A 20,010-nucleotide genomic window follows, 5' to 3' on the forward strand; every position below is an offset into this window, starting at 1 on the left:
TATACTGAAATGTTCAGAATGAACAAAAATTTATCACAGGCTCTTATGCCAGAGGCCAAGGGGACCAGTGAAAGCCTCGTGACAATTTTACCTGTAGGGAGTCCTCCTACTCTAGCTTTGCTGGCATCTTCATTAACTGCTGGCATATAATTAATTTTCATGTGATTGTATTTACATGAGAACATCTGCCTTCTTTTAACTAAGGGACACATACTCAGAGAAGCACCAGGGCCCGGGAAACAGGAGCTGGTGGCAGCTGTTAATATGAAAGTTGGCAAGTTTTGTTTCTTTGGAAACATTTCATGGGCTGATTAACTTTTGTAAATAGTCTGGAAAGCCAAGATAAAAAATAATGAAGACTAGTTCCACAGCCTCCTGACAATAAAGTGCCATTCGCATCCCTCTTGAAAGGAGATGCTAATAAAAAGTCAGCCCAGCTACAAGGACATTCTAAAATGTGGCACCTTAACCGCAGACCAGAGACATCCCGTAGGGAGGAGGAGGGAGAGGGATCAGGACCGGGGTGGGACGAGCACAGGGGACTATGGTGATGGTGCACGGGTGAATGGGTGGTGGGAATTTCAAGAGGAAATCATACATTGTACAAAAATGAAGGATGAGGTAATAAATATATTTAAAAAAATAAGTAAATGAGTTAATGAATAAAAAGAAATAAATAAAATGCAGCGCCTCAGCCTAAACTTTTCATCACCGAAACCTCTATTTGGATATTCATCCCTTGGCCACAACGGGCACCTTCACACCAACACCAAAGTCACAGGTGGGAACAGGTCCCACTAAACAGACTGGAGACAAACAGGAGAGAAATGTCATCAAGGAGGAGAAAAAAAATGATTACCATTATTTTTCCTGGAAATTTCTGGCAAGTCTGACTGGCATTGAGGTGAATTTCTGGGTGAATGGTTTTCAGGTAGTTTCTTAGAGGTCTTCAGAGGACAGAGCTCTCCCTGGAGCTCTGCTATGTTTTCTGAATGTTTAAGGTCCGTTTCCTTAGGAAACATACATGTCTGTATTCCCTCCTTCATGTGACATTCTGAAGAAGGATTGTTGGCAGCAATGGCGGTTTTCAGTGTGTTTTCTTCTTTATTCAGTAAGTTCTTGGGAAGGGTGAGGTTCTTCTGCAGGTTGATGTTGATGCCACTGGTATATCTGAAGTTCACCCAGCTCTCCCCAGTCACCTCGGCACACGTGTCCTCTTTAGCAGCCGCCAGGGAGCTGCCCAGCGCCAAGGCCTGTTTCTCCTCGGCCGTGGCGCTGGCTCCGCTGGTGGCGGACGTGCTGCTCCTGTGCTTACTGTAGTAGACCGAGCACTTGTGCTTCTTCTGGGAGTGCCCATAGGTCGCCGGGCTCCTCCTGGCGGCGTTCTGGATCCTGCTCTGCGGGGTATTGACCGGAAGGCAGCTTTTCCCTCTGACTTTATCAGAGGGGCTGTAGGTGTCAAGAAAGCTCTTGCAATTGCTTCTGAATTTAAAAAGGAAAAACATTTACTATATAAAGGCAAACCAAGTCATATCCTACTTCACTGTTGAGAAAGAGGTGGCCATCAGTTCTGTGTGGATGAAGGTGTCTTACCTTTCCTTCTTTTATTTCAAATGTTTTTATTTATTTTGTGTAGAAGAACTGGGGTGTAGGCCAGAGGAGCCGGGGGTGGGGGAGAGGTTTCATCAGAGACAGAGTGGGGAGCAGAACAGGAAGAACTACTGAAATATACTGCTGAGGGGAGCTGGGGGCGAGACAGGAGAGGTCTACTGTGGCTTGTGGGTCAGCTCCCTAACCAGGGATTGAACTCAGGCTGTAGCAGTGACAGCGCTGAGACTAAACCCTGAGGCCACCAGGGAGGCCAGGACCTTCTTTTCCGTCTTCTAAAGTGGCATGAGTTTATAAACTAGGTCCTACCCTGGACTTGTCATATATGGGAATGTGTGACAGCTGCCGCACAAAGACTTAAAGAAAATTTTATGAAAACAGCTTTGGAATCAAAATTTATGTTACCTTAAAATAAAATGAGAGGGCCTCCCTGGTGGCGCAAGGGGTTAAGTCTCAGTACTATGAAGCTACCCGCTGCTACCGTAGCATGAGTTCTCTCCCTGGCCAGGGCAGTGACCCACATAGCACAGCAGACTTTCCTGTCTTGCCCGCTGTTCCTCTCAGCAGTGTATTTCAGTAGATCTGCCTGTTCTGCTCCCCACTCTGTCTCTAGTGAATTGTTTCATCCCCACACCTCTAGCCGGTACCCCAGTTCTTGTATGCATAAATAAATGAATCTTTATAAAAATAAAATCAGAAGTGAGCAATAGCAAAGATGAGAACCCTCCTGGACACCACACACATGCGCACACATATACATCCCCCAAAATTCTTACTTGTGAGGATGGGCGCTCATTACATCCATCGTACTACTGCTTTGCTGTGAAGAGGAGCTGGCATTTTGCCTCTGCCTTGTCTTCATGAATTCCATTAGGATGTACTGTGCTTGTTGGAAGGCTATTAAAATCACACCCAACAGGGACAAACTGAAGAAGAAAGCAACAAGGTCATTCCTTCCTGCTTTGGACTGACACCAAAAAGTCTGACCCTGACAGAAGAGCAGTGAGTGGTTGATGGGGAACATCCCTTAAGATACACATCATCGGGCCTCCCCTGGTGGCGCAGCGGTTGAGCACTAGGCTTCGAGGCTGCCCGCAGCCTGTGCAGTGCCAGTTTGTTCCCCGGCCACCGGCGAGGGTCCCACAAAAAAAAAAAAAAAAAGATACATGTCATCATAACTATTGATGCTTCTCAAAGATTATTTAAAAAATCTAAGTTTCTAAAATGGGCATATTTATAAGTCAACATTCTAGTTCCACTTTTGAAGGCACTTCCAGAGGAAACCCCACTGAAAGAGTCGCTCTAGTCTCATCTCAGCGCGCCACTGCACTAAGCTGCAAGAGTGATGTGTACATCTTCCACCACAGAACCCCAGGAGGAGCAAGGAGCACGGGCATCTGCGACACCTCTCGGTCCCATGACTCTCTTACAATGTGTTTGCAGCTATCCTGATGTTGGCCAGTGACTCCTCTGCCTACTTCATGTGTGCCAGGATCCTCAGCGACATGTAAATTCTGTCCAGTTCATATACTGTGACGGTGCTGGGGAACGATATGGCTTCTCCACCCAGTAAGGGAAGAGTGAAGAAGGTGGGATTGAGTGTACCTGACAAAGAAGACCGTGAGCTTCCAAAACGACTCCTCCCAGCTGGGACCGGGAACCACATCTGCACACAGAGGCAACAGGTGATGCGGGAGGGTCACGTTGAGAGTGAAGCGAAACTCCAGGTCCGCCGCGGTTACCAGAGTCAGCTCCCGGATGACCCAGGAGGAGGTAAAGTCCGGAGTAAACCTGACAAAAGATTCATCTTTATGAACCTTAATTGTTTCAGCTCTAAGCACAAAAAGATAATCATAACAGCAGCAAAATTTCTTACTTCTACAAGATAAACAACTAAAGATGTCTTAACAATGGAAAATGTTCCCTCTCCCCATATTATTAACTACATCACAAAATTTAAACTGGATGCTTACACAATGCTGATATCCCGGGAAGTGTTTGGGTCGAGGGAAAACTGATGACAATCTAGCACTTCGAATCCATAACCTTGGCAATTATACCCATTAATTCTCAGGGATGTCACAGTGAGCGGAAGCGGTCCAATATTCTCAACCTTGAAGTTCTTTGTAATTGATAAAATTTGCTTGCTGTCTTTCAGTTCTAGAGTGGACAAAAGTGATATTCAGTATATACACACTGCAAAATTTATTCAAAATATTTTATTGAATCAATAAACCATGATCTATGTTATTAAAATTTTAAAAATCCAGTAAACTTCAAAGATTTTGATCTAGTTTCTAGACCAACGATAGATCCTGTTCTACTACCAGAATATAATAACTAGCCAAGATTTTCATTGAGACAATCTGCATAGGTATGAATAATAATCAAAATCTTTCCTTTGTTCATTTACTTTTTAAAGGTCATATTTATGCTTCTCAGACGCCAAATAGTTTGGGTTTACCAGGAGACACCATGGGTCTAGCGCCTGGAGCCCTCACGTTGAACAGGGACCAGCTAAGAGGGTCTGTAATTTCATCACTGCTACTGGAAAATCAGTTTAAACACCACTAGTTAAATCCCTGAAAACAAGTGAATCACATTTTATATTGGGAAGAAGAGTCACCATAATTGTTAAATGTCTCTCCTATTACATATGAACTCTAATAGTTTATCTGGTCCGAGACCTTTTAAATTACTTCTTAATTTTATTTTTCAAGGTCAACTAAAATATTGAACGAATGAGAGAAAAAAATTATTCTGAATTTGAATTCCAGATAGTTAATTTTTTTTTTTAATTCAGGGGTCATTTGGCAGAGCTTTCTTTTAAAATAAAAATGTTAGTCAAACACCAAGATAGCAATACAAATTATTCTGTAGTTTCGCCAACCTGCCTGCCTCACAGAAAAAATTACAGCACTAAGACACCTTCAAGTGTTTTCTTGAAGTTAAAAACAGTAACAGGAAAACAAGACAGAACTGAACAAAAACATTTCACATTTATTATTTGATTTTAATTTTCTGAGGTCCTAGCAGCTAAAAAGTAGTTTTAAAATATTAAATTTAAATACATGCATAATTAAGAAATTTCCAAGGGAACACTGAAATAAGTTTCCAAATCTGTAGTGTCTGAAAGAATGGCCACCAGACACCCAGCTCCATACATTTAAATTAATTAAAAAAAAATAACACTTCTTCTCCTAGTCATATTAGATATATTTTAGAAGCTCATTACCACTTTATGGGATGACACCAACACAGAACATCCCATCATTGTGAAAAGTCCTATTCATTAGTACACCTTTCCTTTTCTCTCCTTTATTTTGGTGTGGCTTTCTATGATTAGGTAACTGAGAACCAAATAAATGGCTTCATACTATTGTATTTACCTTAAACATTTAACACCATACTGGTAATTTTAATCAATTACCATACTGGTAATTTAGCAATGACATCTTTTTCCCTCTAGATCAATCAAGTTGGGTTAAATAGCTAAGGATATGCTAATGAAGCAGTACCCATCTATCCACATCCAAACAATTGCCTACTTCAGTTATCACCATCAACACCTTGAGGTGACTGTAAATTTCTAAGGGAGTCTTCCTCTAGAATCCCCGAGCTCTTGGGCAGCTCCAAGCGTCAGGCCTAGCCCCAGCACTCACGTCGCCGGCAGTCCATCAGTGTCGACTCGGGCACCTTGAAGCGGAGTGACCCTCCCGTGCCAGGAAGCCTCCCGCCCACTTTCAGCAACTCTCTTGCTCCAAACCCTTCCACTCCGATCATGTCGATAACCGTCAAGTTATTTCTACAAGAAAAGAAGAGGATGCAAAGCAGCAGGTGTTACAACAGCGCCCACAGGACTCAATGCACTTGAATGTAAGTATTCTTACCGCGCAAAAACATGCTCAAAGTCTCCTAAAAGAAAGTCAGTTTCAGCAAGGTGCTGTTGAACACAGCAGACTGTCAGCTATTTTTCCATGTTAAAGACAGAAGAAGAGAGTGTGTGTGTGTGTGTGTGTGTGTGTGTGTGTTTGTGTGTGCGCGCGTGTGCGTGTGTTTTCTGCCCTCCCTGACAGGAGCAGGTGAGCTGCTGAGTGAATGAACTTCTTGGAGGGGTGGGCACACACCCCTAACCACACAAATGGGGAAAATGAGGCACAGGGGTAAGGGATGGAGCCTCTCTGCTCAGCCACCATCTCTTCCTATCATGCAACACAGCCTCATCCCCGAAGCCTGAATGAGAGGCACATGTGAGCTCTTAGCTAAAGAGATGATGTCTTCTTGAAAGAAAGAGACTTAGCCAGGTCAGGAAGAAACAGACTCTGTGACAGGGACACACCTACCGGATTAGTATGAGGGAGCTAACTTTTCCATAGTCAGCAGGCGTGAAAACGACCCCGACCCTCCTCACTTCCAAAGGCTGCAGGTGTAAGTGGAGGATGCTGGACCTTGGTTCCTCGGTATGCACACCCTGAAGGCCATCAATAAAAGCAGTTAGTCAGCTCCTGGAGAGCAGGTCTCCGTCTTTGGTGATCGCATCTTAGAGGAGAAGCACAAGCGCTTTTCTTGCAAAGTCCACATGAGACCGTCCTAGTGACCCTGTTGAACTTGTTTCCCGGGCTCGCAGCAGTAAACAGCACCCGAGTCGTGGCTGGGCCTCACAGAGGGGCGGCCCGACACAGGTGCCGGGAGGGCATCTGCTTCCTGGCTTGGATGTGAGTTGAGGCCAAAGGCTTTAAGGCAAAGATGCTCTGAAAGTGAAACATCACTTAGAGAACAGAGCAAATAGCCGGACGCTGCAGGCATCCGGCCACATCAGCATCCACTGCAGGGCCGCCCTAAATTCTCCTTAATATTGAACATATGTTTATACAGAAATCACCTTGATGACATTAAGTTCTTCCAATCAGGAAGCTCTCTGCTCAGTCACATTCCCTTTTAGTCTCTCCAAGATTTCCCACTTCCTTTGAATAAGTCTTGGTCCTAGATTTACATTCAATATTTAGTTCTTTATCACTTCCTCTCTTTCCCTCGCTTTTCTTGCTCCCTCTCATTGGAAATCTACTTCTATTAACTTCTAGTGTTAGAACCATACAGTCTGCACAGTAGTCCTCTTAGCTATGTCTTTAGGTTTTCAGTTTGGTGTACCTTCATTCACAGCTGCCATTTCCCCACTGACTGAAAGAAGAAACAGTGATAGTACTGGGTTCGCTTTCACTGGGATCACAAATGCCACACAGAGCCTGCTTTAGCCACACAGTAATAGCATTGAATAAAAAGCAGCAGGTTTAGGGTGTTAAAACTACTACAACAAGTACAGCACCACCAGGAATGAAATGAAGGTAGATAAAAAGAGGTACATTCTACAAACCTTGTTGAATTGTGAAACGTTATTGTGAGTGAGAAAGATAAAGCTGTAAGGGGATAGTTTGCCCAGGGTCACATAACTAGAAGGTGAAAAAGCCAGGATCCAGAACCTTCAAAGCTCACTCCTAGTGCTCTTAATCAAAGGAACTATACTTCTAAAGGCAAATCAATGCAATAAAAATGTTGGCCTTTCTTTATACACTAAGAGTTTTAATATGATTTTAGGCTAAAGTTCTAAGTGTCTCAAAGGCATGGACCCTGGCCACCCTGTCGATATCATAAATGAACAATGATGATCATTTCCCATATTGCAAAAGGTGTTACCATTCTTGAAAATTCTCAATCACAGTTTTGCCAAATGAGTTACACCATATATTATCAATTCTGAACAGAGTATTTGTGAATAAAATGAATGAGCTTTTTCTTTCTTAGGATTTCAAATTATATGTGACTCAGTGCCAGAGAAGCAAAATAATCTCTTAGAAAGAACAGGACAGTTAGCTAACAAGACAAAACCATCACGACCTAGACTGCTCAAAAGAGAAAGAACTGCCACCAATTTACTTCCATGGTAAATCAGTGTCTTAAAAATCTGCTTTAAAGCTTGCTTTTGATTAGTTTTAACTCCTAGCTGGAGACTGTCATGGTCTCGCTCTTTCTAGAAAGTCATTATCATCTAGAGTCAACAGTGTGTCTTTGGAGAGATATAAGCAGGAAAAAAAGAAAATACCTAGGGCATTTTAATATGTGTTTTAGAAACAGAGTTATATACCTGTGCTGTTTACGTATTTCAGAATACCTGTAAGCAAAACACCCACTACACAAAGAACCACAGAACAGCCAGTGAAAGCTAAGCACAAAGGTTGCCAAATCTCCAGCTAAACCACACCCTCATCACCTGACATGTTTACTTCCTCTGAAAGCACCATCAAGAGCTCCTGCGTGCCAGGAGATTGAGGAATTTCAGGTAAGTTCTTTTTTTATAGATGAGGTGAGTATAACAGAACTTGCTTGACTTGCTAAAAAACATGAAGCCAATTTAGTAAGAGAAGGCTTTTTTAAAATGCATTTGCTTTTACCTCATCTTGCCCTAAAAAGAATTTGATGGGGCTAAGGAATCTGAAGAGAATTATAAATTCTGACATCTCAAGTTTTATGGTTTTCTACGTAATGCTCATTCAATTGTTATTTCTTCACTCACATGAATCTAAATCTTCTAATTAAAATGATTTACAGGCTAACATGAACCAGGGACTCCTGCTGCATTTTAATTGGAAAAACCTGCTATGTAGACTTTATGCCTAGAGAATATGAGAGCCACATATACTTCGTAAATACATTTGAAATATGAATCACTGAGGCCCATAGCTTGTGTGCCTAGTTTCTCAGCTTTCTTTTTTTCTGTTTATAGATGACATCCTACCCGGTAAGGGCAAGCCTTGGTGAGCTGGAATTCACCCGTTGTGAAATTAATCATCTGCATATCAGTGCCAAACCTATAAAGAAAACAAAAATATTTCAAGGAGCAATTCAGTTACCAATAAAGAATGACTGATACACACATGTGAATATTTGTTATTTATTTGTGTTTATATGTGAGCCCAAGTGTTTGCGCACACAAGCAATTCATCCCGTCTGTCCTGCTGCTGTCCAGGCTCTTGCACTGTGCCCGCCATGCTGTAAGTGCTCAGTGTATATTCTTAATGAACTGATTTGGTAGCACAGAATGTGAAAAACTGCATGGTGACAAAAACTCTAAAGATAAAGCTATATCCCCCCTAAATTGTTTGTTGTTATGGAACCTAATACTGTGACTCTCAACTAAGGGAAATTTTATCCCCCAGGGAACATCTGGTGCTCTCTCCAGATGTTTTTAGTTGCCACAGCTGGGGAGGTCTTACAGGCATCTACTGGGGGGAGACAGGGATGCTGCTAAACAGCCCATAAAACACACAACAGTTCTCACACCCCAAAACAGAACGACTTGGCCCCAAATACCAAGAGTGTTGAAGCTGAGAAACTGTGAAAGGGTAGGTCTGTGATGGTTATGCAAGATAAACCAGACATGAACTATTATCATTTTATCTGGCTAAACAACACTAGATTAAAATATATGAAAACACTCATTTCTTGCATTGTCCGAAATCACCATGATTTAGGTTCTAAGTTGTAGGAATATATGCAAAAAAACATGATAGTAAAGATTCTCTGACCCAAGAAATGAAAACTGTGGGGACCTGACCTGACAAGTGACATTGAGGATGGCACATCTCAAACAGAACTGACAAAATTCATCAAGTTATATGCACCGGGGGCTGGACCAGGGCATGGGTTCGTACTGTGTCCATCCTCCTACAGATCGGGGAGGTCTTGAAATAATTCTGAGTCTTCCCAGTGTTCCCCAAACCATCCCTCTGAGAGAGTGCACTGCCTGGGTTCTTACCATTTGTGGAGCAAGCGCACTGCAGCTTCTGGTTTTGGGTACAAGGAGAGAGGCAGAAGCTGCAGGGAGACCAGCAAGGAGGAGGGGTTCTTCACTACGAAGTACTTCACCTAGATAATGGGAGAGGAAAGTCAGTACCCCAGGAAGGATGCACAGTGCTCCTGGCAGGATCCTGAAAAAAGCCTCTAACCTGAGCCTGATCTCAAGACACCCACCCACCACTGAGACGGAGGGATGTTCTGGAAAAGCAATGGTCGGTCCATGCCATGAAAGGCAGAACGGCTCAGGAGCCTGAAGGAGTCAGAGAAGGTCTGACCATGCAATGTGAGATCCTGCACTGGATGCTGAACCAAGAAAAATAATCACTGTCAAGTACATTAGTAAGATAAGTGGGGAAAACCAAAGGTGGACAACAGGTTAGAGGACATGATTACATTAATGCTTCACTTTCTGATTGACCATTATACCCTGATATGTAAGAAGATGCTCTTGTGTTAGCAACTTGACAGCAAAGCAGTAATGTGTCTCAAAGGTGTCAGAATGCAAGTATACGGGGGGGGGGGGGGGCGGGAACGGTGAGGAAAGTGTGCAAATTTAAAAATCTGAGCTTTGTGAAGTCTAGTTGGGAGTTCTTAGTATTACTGAAAATTTCCTCAGTTGAAATCATTTCAAAATTTAAAAAAAAAAAAGTTTAGAAAGTCCTAGGACGTGATCCCTAAGAAACTCCGTGAGTGCCTGATGAGGAGAAATGATAGATCAGGCGGGAGGGCCTCGTGGTGAGAATTAGCAGATGCCACAGATGTCAGGTGATGCCACCGCTTTCCTGATGCCCTTCGTCCTGCTCCCCCTTGGCAAGGAAAGGAAGTCACAGGCTAAGGATGGAGAATGGCCAGAAAAACCCCACACTGCTGACAGGGGCCTGGAGCTACCTCTCTGGCTCTGGACTTATGTGTGGGAGAATCTCATTATAAAACAGACAACCATCCTGTGCAGAGAAATGTGGTTAGGTCCACACTGCCCGCATATACAACGGCAGGCCCTAGGCGCAGCCTGTGTGTGCAGGACGCAGCTCCTCGAGGACTGGGGAAGACCCTCTATGGCATCCACACCAGCACAAAATGGCCTGAGGGTACATTTCTCAGGCCAGGTCCCCAGGCTAAGCAGTGCTCGACTGCTAACTCCTGCCTCAGCCTACATTGGACAATATTCTCCCTGTTGTCTGAGGTTGAAAAGGTAAGATTCTGGTTTGAATCCAAAACTTCATAAAATGTATTGGTCTGATGGGTTTTCACTCTGCTTACTTTTCTTATTTGGTTCTTTTGACACCTCCCTATCCCGAGTGCAGACTGGCACGTGTGTGTTACTTAAAGTGAATTTAAATTATTTGGGGCTCTGAAACATTCTCTCAGGGTGGAAAGACTCTGGCAACTTCAAAGGCCCAGGAGCTGGGGCCACACGACAGGAGGGGACAAGATACACAGTCCTCACCACGCTGTTCCTGAGGGCAGTGGCGCTGAAGTTTAGCACAAGGCCAGGCTTCGAGAGCAAACGAGGCAGAAAGGAGACAAAGACTTCTGACTCCTTGGATTTCTTCAAGTGAGTAAAGCGAGTCATTCCTAGAACAGTCCTCCTATGTAATTGATAAAGAAAGCATGACACACAAATTTCACATTAAAAAGGCAATATTACTCACTAAAATATTACTTACTAAAAGCAAACAGGTTCTTGGAAAAAAAATTCACAGGTCTGGGGAAGTGCAAGATGATCCTGGGACATTTGTTTTGCTTGAAAACAAGGAAGAACTCAAAGAAAGATGTGAATATGCTAAAAGGACCCAATGCTAGCCTGGAGGGGTTCCCACCTGCCAAATCTGGGACATCATAGCATCAAGAGTAATAATGATGCTTGTTGATTTTGATTTTTACTTTGTATTAATTAGTCTTTTTCCTGGTCCCTTATTTAGGTTTTCTAAATTCCTGCTATGACTTATTCTTTCTGACTTATTTTGCTGAGCATGATCCCTTCTAGCTTCATCCACGTTGCTGCAAACTGCATGTGTTAAACCAGAGACACACTATGGGGGGAAGCGGAGAGGAAGGACTAGGGTCAAAATAAGCGGGGGGTGCAATTGTATGGGGAATATAACCAAAATGATAATGCACACATTGTGCAAAAATGAAAAATGATGTAAGAATTATATAAAATAAAATATTAATTAAAAAAAGAGTAATAATGATGGCAGCAGATGACAGCATACTGACTAAGAAACCGGAGTTGGGTGTCCCTGGTGGCGCAAGGGGTTAAGACACAACCTATGAGGCAATCTGCAGCCTCTGCAGCACAAGTTCGATGCCCAGCAGGCCAGGGAGATACCCACATGGTGCAGCAGACCTCTCCTGTCTCACCCGCTACTCCCCTCAGCAGTGTATTTTGGGAGATCTGACTCTTCTGTTCCCTGCTCTGTCTCTGATAAATCCTCCCAAACCACCCCCAACACACACATACACACACACCTCTGGCCTGTATCCTGGTTCGTGTATACATAAATAAATAAATATTTTAAAAAGATAAAGAAAGAAACCAGAGTCTCAAAAAATAACACAGAATGAACAAAATCATTAGAAACATCCCCATTTTTGTAGCCATCACTCTAACTACTCATCAGGGAAGGATTATCCACAGAAGTCAAGTCACAGGAGGAGATGGAAGGTGTGTGCGCCCCCGATCAGGGCTAGATGGCTGACTTACTGCTAAAGGCAGGAGGTGCCACACCTGCCCACGTCACCTAGACCAACACGGCTCAGCGCAGCAAAGCCCACAGTGGCACAAGCTGATGTGCATGTCCCTCCAAGCTGGGGCAGTGGTAAGAACGCAAGCCCAGCCAGGTGACTGGTACGCTTCCCCAGGCGTTTAACATGAATGTAAACTTGAGGACACAATCCGAAAATTCAAGTCTCAATGGTTCTCTAAGACATTTGAGGGGACGCTTTCAAATGTGAATAAGAAAGATAAACCTTGGGGAACAATGATGAAAAGAAAGTTAAAGAAACGTGATCCAAGGCAATACCTCTTGAATGGATTCTGAATTAAAGGAAACTTTTTAAAAAAAAAAAAACTGTTTTGGGGAGGCTCCCCTGGGTGCAGGCGGTTGAGCGCAGCGCTGTGAAGCTGCCCGCAGCCTCTGCAGCGCTGGTTCGATCACAGCCGGCCAGCGAGGTTCCCACCTGGCGCACCCACTGCTCCCCTCAACAGTGTATTTCAGTTAGTCTGCCTATTCTGCTCCCTGCTCTATCTCTGGTGAATCCTCTCACCCTCCCGCGAATCTGGTCTATACCCCAGTTCTTGTATAAATAAATAAATAAATCTCTAAAAAAAAAAAAAACCAGCTTTGAAAGTACATTTCGGGGTCAGATACGGAATTGTGAATATGGACTGTGTATTAAATAATACAATTAGATCAGTGTGAAGTTTGTTGGGTTAAGTAATGGCAGTGGATTTCTATGTAGGAGAATACCCTTCTCAGGAAATAAAGTATTTATTTCCTAAAAAAGTATTGAGTTGGAAGATTATGAGATCTATAGTTTGCTTTCCAATGACTCAGGGAAAAAAATTGTGTGTGTGCGTACTTGGATAGAGAGACACAGAGAGAAATAAAAGCAAATGTGATAAAATGTGAACAACTGAAGAATCAGATGAGAAATAATTATTCAAAATTCAGTACGGCATCATGTAACGGTGTCCCCCCAATGCTGAACAGAAGTCCTGAAGAAAGGTTGAAGACTTACTTGCAGACATCACCATTTTTAAATTTCTTCCACCTCTCATACAATTTATTTGCAAGTTCAGAATCCACATCCCAGGTAGACCAATTCAGAGAAAGGCTCCTTTCCCAATTAGGATTTTCTAAAAGTTAGAGCAGAGTTGATCTTTAGGTTTACAGAAAACATAATCCAACAGAAATTAACACCAAGGGCTGATTGTTTAAGTTTCTCCAAAGACGACCGTAGAGTAATAAATGCCCCTTTCCCCTGCTTCACTGTCAGTCCCTCTAACTTGATGGCAAAATGATATATCAAATCAAACAAACATGTATAAAACAAAACTAAACTGAATTATGTAAAGGTATTAACATAAAAGACACATGGCTCATGAATACAGCCTGAAACAGGTTAAAATTATACTTGGTACATTTTTAAAAGCTTTAAATCTAAAAGGTGGCATCACCAGGCCTCCCCCCGGTGGCGCAGTGGTTGAGCGCTGGGCTGCGAAGCTGCCCGCAGCCTCTGCAGCACTGGTTCGATTCCTGGCTGCCAGCGAGGGTCCCACATGGCGCGCAGACCTCTCCTGCTGCGCCTGCTGCTCCCCTCAGCAGTGTATTTCATCAGTCTGCCTGTTCTGTTTCCCGTTCTGGCTCTGGTGAATTCTCTCACCCTCCTGCGCTTCTGACTGTACCCAGTGCTTGTATATATAAATAAATCTTTTAAAAAAATAAATACATAAAAGGTAGCATCACCATCTCGGTCTCCAGGCTCACTCAGTGGAGCACTGACAAACAGCCATCCTAAAAAAATCAACAGAGACCAGCCAGGCCTGGAAAAGGTGCAGGTTTGTAACCTGGCAGCCTCTTATCTTGCCCCCTCTGCTCTGTCTGTACTAGAGCCTATCATGATGGAAACATGGGAATCTTCCAGAAGAAATCACTATACTACCCTTAGATTTCATTTCCTTAAGTTAAATATCTTAAAGATAAAAAATCAGGGGAAAATAGCTTCTAGATCAATGTGACAGCCTTCAGTCTCACACTGCTTCCATCCTGGTGAGATGTTTATGCTCCTGTTACTAAAGTCTCCAAATGCAAGTCCAAACTGTTTATACTAACCTGTAGTCAGTTCTTTTATAAAATAACTAAAACCTTCCAGTGTTTTCTGGGGAAAGGTTGCTCTGATGATCCAACAGTGTGTTTGGCAGAAAAAAAAAAAAATCCCTTATAAAAATACAGGCTACTTAAGGGGACATTATTTACACAAGTACTTCAGATGTGTTTGGAGGATTCGTGACAATTTCAATTCGTTCTGTTAATGATCATACTCTCCAACAACAGAGTGGTGCACAATTATGTTCAGGGCACTAATTATCCCACCTACAAATGCTATTTTTCCTCACTACTTCCCACGCAACCCCAAACTAGAATTCTATAGAAAGCCTAAGGTCAAAATACTTACCTGCTTTTGATTTTCCCATGAAATAATGCATGCCACAATGTGCTATCACTTCAAAACCCAGACTCCCTTCCTAGATTGAAAAGTAATATATGAATAACTTAAAATACAACACTACACATAAAAATCCTAATGCACTCAAATGTGAAGCAGACACTGGCCATCTCAGTGAACTTCCCTTCAACCAAAAACCAAGTAACTAGAAGGTAAGGTCCTGGTTTCCTTTAGCCTCAGATAAGAGCTCTGCACGCCTGTCACGGCGAGGTCAACCAGCGGATTCTGTACAATCACCAATGCCGGTAACTACAATCGTGGGTTAAAGAGATACCCAGATGCCTTCTGAGTTAAAGATTAATCTGAGGACATTCTTAGTGGGTGATTTTTTTTTTTAAACACCGTACTCTAATCCTCTGAGAAACAGTATGCCCATCTATGCTAACACCTGTCACTTGGATACTTAAATTAATGTGCCATTTCTGACAAGTCTGGAAAACACAGACTTGCCACTCTCGCCCGTCCTAGAGCCTGCCTATCTGCCTGCTCCCTTGTGGGGTCACTCACTCAGGCATCTCTTGATGGGAAAAGGGACATTTCTAAAAAATCTCTTCATCTTAAAGTATAGGTGAGTGGAACTAACCTTGCATTTTGCTAACTTTAATTTTATTAACTTTCATTTCAGAAGTTTTATCTTTAAGTCTATAGCTAAACACAAGGCACTTCTAACTGTGAAAACATCAACATTCATAAGTGAGAAAAATCATAAAGATGGTTGCATGAATGTCTCCTAGTGAAAAATTAGAATCCAGCGTCATACGGAGTAGCTTAGGTCAAAAAGACGCAGTAACAGTAACTAAATTAAAAGAAATAAACATTAAGAAAAAAATGAGACGGTTTGAGATAAGATCTGAACTACACACAATTTGCCCAGATTTTTAGAAAGCTTTTTCTTAACTGAGAACCTCTCAGTCTCAGAGTTGACCCACTAAGGAAATTCAAGGATAAAGAACAGTTGAGAGTCACTTACCAGGGGTCTAAAGAAAGCATTTAACAATCTAATTTACTTGAAGTCATTGCAAATATGTACTAAAAACTTGACTGTTTTCTATAGCAAGCACATGCTCTTTGCTCTATAAATTTTGGAAATAAATAAAAATGAAATCAATCTACTGGAAATACTTTAGGTCATTCAAGAACCTCAAATTACTTTATGAAAATCAGAAACTCTTTCCAAAGATTTTCATAGCCAAACAATTTATCGTCTAAGACTGGCCTAGTTATATTCTTCAATTTTTTGGACAGCCTTAAAAAACATGAGCTTATTAATTTAGTCAATGAAACCCAAACATAAGACAACTTAATAAGAAGAAAAAACAGCAATTATTACAAAAACTGCATCACACATAGTGTTGTAAAGAATACCTTAGTCGGTGCAGAGTAAATCTGTAGAGGTATTGCAAAAACAGCACCTATGTTTGTAGTCAAAAATACATGGGTAAACAGATTTATGGCAATGTCTTTAACAGCAAGTTTCAAAGAAAATATATTCCAACAGCCTGGAGGTAGAAATAAAGGGCCAGTGAAATTCAGAATCTAAAAAGAAAAGAAACAAGAGAAAGTATGATTAAAATCATTATAAATTATGATACATTCAAGTTCTCCTATACTTTGAAAAACAGAATATTACTCAGGATGATTTTCAGGTCAAAGATTAAAATGCATTTATATTTAAGTGAAACATTTTATACTTCAAATTTTTATATTCCAAATACTATTTAATAAGCCACTATTTTCAAATTTCACAAAAGTAATCATGAAATTTTCCTAAGTGGCATTTCGTAAGCATCTGCTATTTGATAATGAGTCAGGCTTATTTTTACTAAAAACAACATTTTTAGCATAAATCCTACATCATAATATTTTTGAGTAATGGAAAAACCAAATGTCCTTAAAGGACAGGTCCTGGTCCCTCTGACCACTTTGAAACATGGCTTTGAAAAAGGGAGAGTGATCCTAAACGTAATTCTGAAAACATTACAAGAAAAAATATTTGTTTTAAGAATCACCTTTCAAAATGAAACACTACAAATACTACTTTCATAGCACTCGACCTTCCACAAGGCCTAAAATAGAGCAAAAGGTGGATGGAAACACCCTCTGTACCTTCACGATGTGCCTGGCTTCCTTGGAAACAAACACATGATTCACTACAAGGCGGCGGTCAAAATGGTTGCGGTACCATATGGACCAAACCCCGGAGGTGTTCTCGTGAGTCTCGAGGAGAAACTGGGCTGCGGAGGGGTCCATTCTAAAATACCTGTGAACACAGGGCGTGTACACCTAAGTGTGAGAGCACCATTGGCGTGAAACACCAAAGGCAGGCGGCGCTGGGAAGCTTCCGCGAGGCCAAGAACCCTCTTTGACCCACTTGTCCCCAAGTAAAGCATCCGAAAGCTGGAGGGGAAGTGACCTGCCGAGGCAGCTCAGAGGCCACCAGAGCAAAACTGAGGACCTAAATGCACCTCAAAATCCAGAAACCCAGTATAAGCACAGAATTCCCTATACCTGGCTGCAGGGCCCAGAGTCTGCTTCACACACTAAACCACTTGGGGCCAGGATCGCACCCTCGCACGGCCCCTCCATCACCTGAGCCATGCTGGCTATAAAAGAACTACCTAAATCCCAGAGAGCACCATGCAAACCCTATCAGTTATTCTTTTAAGTAGTTCCCAGACGGAAAAGCAAAAACACTCATTTCCAGGAAATGGGGTGAACTTACCCTTGGACCACAGGCGAGGAGAGGCAGGCTTTACGCGGGGGAGTGCTTTTGGTTTTCTTCACATCTTTAATTCCGCTGTCACAGGATGTAGCTGTTTGAGTGACAGAGAAACACAAGCAAAGGGTAAGGAGCATGTCTTTCTTTATGCCTGAATAAAAGCGAGATCTGGGGCTTATCGGGAACTTCTTAATTACTGCGCTTCTCTCTGCATCCATTAAAAACGTGCATCAGCTAATAATGGTAAAATCCGTTCTCCAACCCTCCTATCTATTTTTGTCTTTACTGGCTGATTGCCAATGACCCCCTCCCCTCTCTTAAACCAACCTCTCATTTCTTCTTGGGGTTGGGGAGTCAGTATGTTGTGGCTTTCCTTTTACACAGATCTGTATTCCCCATAAATAAGCAGAGACACTTAGGTCTGCCAAGATGACAAAAATGAAAACGGAAACTGAGCTACATGGGGTGGAGGGACAGGAGGTGGCTTGAGCAGGAAGAGAGTACCTCTCGAAGGCAAGGAGGTGCCTGGGGTCACAAGTGGCCCATACCCCAAACAGTATGTGCAAGCTTTCCTTGAGCTGGGTCACAATATTAAATTTCCGGCACTGAATTTGAACTCTGATACTAACACCCCACTCTCTTTAATAAGCTCTATAGATGGTTTCTCCTAAAATTCAAACACTAACAAAAATTGTAAAGATGAAGTCTACCTTTCACCCCCTGACTTCCCAATGATCTGAGACAGAGGAACTGCAAGCAGAGTTCTGAGCATCCTTCTAGGCCTTACATGCACATACAAGCACAGAGATCCCCATTCAGTGACCCCAAATGTCACTGAAATGTCAGTGTTTACATGCCATTCCCAAGGCTGCCCTTCCTATGGGCTACAGAGCACTCCCCATGCAGGTGAAGTGGAATGGAAGCAGTGTCCTAGCTAATCCGTGAATGTTTACACAATTCTGTTGTCAAATGATGTACATTTCTATGAGTATCTCTACAGATAAGTTGCTAGAAGTATAGGAAAGCACTAGAGAGCACACGTGTACATTTGAAATTTTTAGTTTGTATCAGTTTATACTCCAAGATCCTGTATCAGCTTATGTTCTTGTTTAAAAAAAAAAAAAAAAGAGTGTTTTTTTTTCCTTCCAATCCAGTACTGAATGCTTTAGTTAGCTTTTCCTTAAATATAAGTTGGGGGGGCCTCCCCTGGTGGCCCCAGGGGAGTTGGCAGTTGGGCGCAGCACCATGAAGCTCTCCGCAGCCTCTGCAGCACCAGTTTGTTCCCAGCCGGCCAGCAAGGGTCCCACACAGCGCGGCAGACCTCTCCTGTCTCGCCCGCTGCTCCCCTCAGCAGTGCATTTCATCAGTCTGCCTGTTCTGTTCCCTGCTCTGTCTCTGGTGAATCCTCTCACCCTCCCGCAAATCTGGCCTGTACCGGTTCTTATATAAATGAATAAATAAATCTTAAAAAAAAAAATATACAAGTTGGGGGATGGAGGAAGGGTTTGTATGTTCAGAATCCATTCACATGTCTATGCAGAACTCCTTTTACCTGTCAGTAGGAAGCCAGCGCTAGGACTGGGTTCATCTACCACGCACTCTGCACTCCACACAGAAAAACAAGGCAGACCCTCCACGAATGAGTCTTAACTTTCTGGTTAGCAAGCTTTGCACTTCTACAAAGTTGGCATCAACAATCATAATTTCTACCATGAGGCCTCACTGGAATATTAAGACTGCGGGGCTGAACCATACCCATTCTTGTTCTTTCAGCTTCATCTGCTGTTGCAAGTCATTTCATATAAGTGCCATCCTAACTAGCACACAAAAATTAAAAGATGATCTCCGATATTTAAAAAATCTGTACCTTTGCAAGTAAAAGAGGCAATTTTTGTAAAGTTTGTTGTAGAAGTAGGGAGGAGAACTGGTTCAAACTGCAGAGACACAGCATCCCTCTGTGAGGAGTGACGTACATCCTAGAACAAAAGAAGCCCACATTACTACTCCCAGAGGGGAGAACGGGTATCCAGTTTGAGTCAACGCTGTTAAAAGGATTGTCTGGCTCAGGTTGGAGTCACAGTGCGGCACAGCAGATGTGTCTGTGACTGGGGTGGGGGGGGCTGACAGCCCTGATCCAAACAGGGGAACAGGGTTCAGTAAGAGAACAGACACAAGTGTTTCTCTATCTGTTCTTAAAAAACCCTCAGCTCTGCAACTACATACACACTTAATGCTGAAAATGTACTGGGTGCAAGCATTTACCATTACCTGGATCCATATAAGGCTGTTTCCTGAATGTAATATGTACATATTTACCGTGGAATCATCTGTCAAAAAGAACCAGAACAATGAGATTAAAACAAAGAGCCAGCTCATCTTCACACTTTAACACAGTAGTTAAAATATCACAGCACATATTTCAATTTAAAAAATTGTAACTTCTTTCTCAGCACTGCAACGGAAACAAGGATTTATTTCTATTAGGTCTTCTTCTAAGTCATAAGAAAAAGCACCCTTATAAAAAAAAAAGACTGATCTAGGGCCTCCCCGGTGGCGCAGCGGTTGAGCGCTGGGTTGCGAAGCTGCCCACAGCCTCTGCA

General features: G+C 42.5%; 1 protein-coding gene across 2 annotated transcripts in view; it reads right to left on the reverse strand.

The window, feature by feature from the left end:
* The window catches only part of TMEM131L (transmembrane 131 like), a 134,010-nt gene that overhangs the window by 21,994 nt on the left and 92,006 nt on the right, over positions 1-20,010 (reverse strand). For both annotated transcript variants that reach the window (XM_037497251.2, XM_037497250.2), the window contains exons 10-25: positions 19,679-19,737; positions 19,278-19,386; positions 17,414-17,504; positions 16,798-16,951; positions 16,057-16,227; positions 14,641-14,710; positions 13,204-13,321; positions 10,907-11,048; positions 9,419-9,528; positions 8,399-8,471; positions 5,952-6,079; positions 5,271-5,413; positions 3,582-3,768; positions 3,214-3,399; positions 2,385-2,534; positions 860-1,482 (exon numbers count right to left, since the gene is read on the reverse strand). In XM_037497251.2, the coding sequence (XP_037353148.1) occupies positions 860-1,482; positions 2,385-2,534; positions 3,214-3,399; positions 3,582-3,768; positions 5,271-5,413; positions 5,952-6,079; positions 8,399-8,471; positions 9,419-9,528; positions 10,907-11,048; positions 13,204-13,321; positions 14,641-14,710; positions 16,057-16,227; positions 16,798-16,951; positions 17,414-17,504; positions 19,278-19,386; positions 19,679-19,737 (2,514 nt within the window). The remainder of the gene's footprint in view (positions 1-859; positions 1,483-2,384; positions 2,535-3,213; positions 3,400-3,581; positions 3,769-5,270; positions 5,414-5,951; positions 6,080-8,398; positions 8,472-9,418; positions 9,529-10,906; positions 11,049-13,203; positions 13,322-14,640; positions 14,711-16,056; positions 16,228-16,797; positions 16,952-17,413; positions 17,505-19,277; positions 19,387-19,678; positions 19,738-20,010) is intronic.

This window comes from Talpa occidentalis, unplaced genomic scaffold, assembly GCF_014898055.3.
Source record: "Talpa occidentalis isolate TD23 unplaced genomic scaffold, MPIMG_talOcc4v2.1 talOcc4.8, whole genome shotgun sequence".
Taxonomy (NCBI): domain Eukaryota; kingdom Metazoa; phylum Chordata; class Mammalia; order Eulipotyphla; family Talpidae; genus Talpa; species Talpa occidentalis.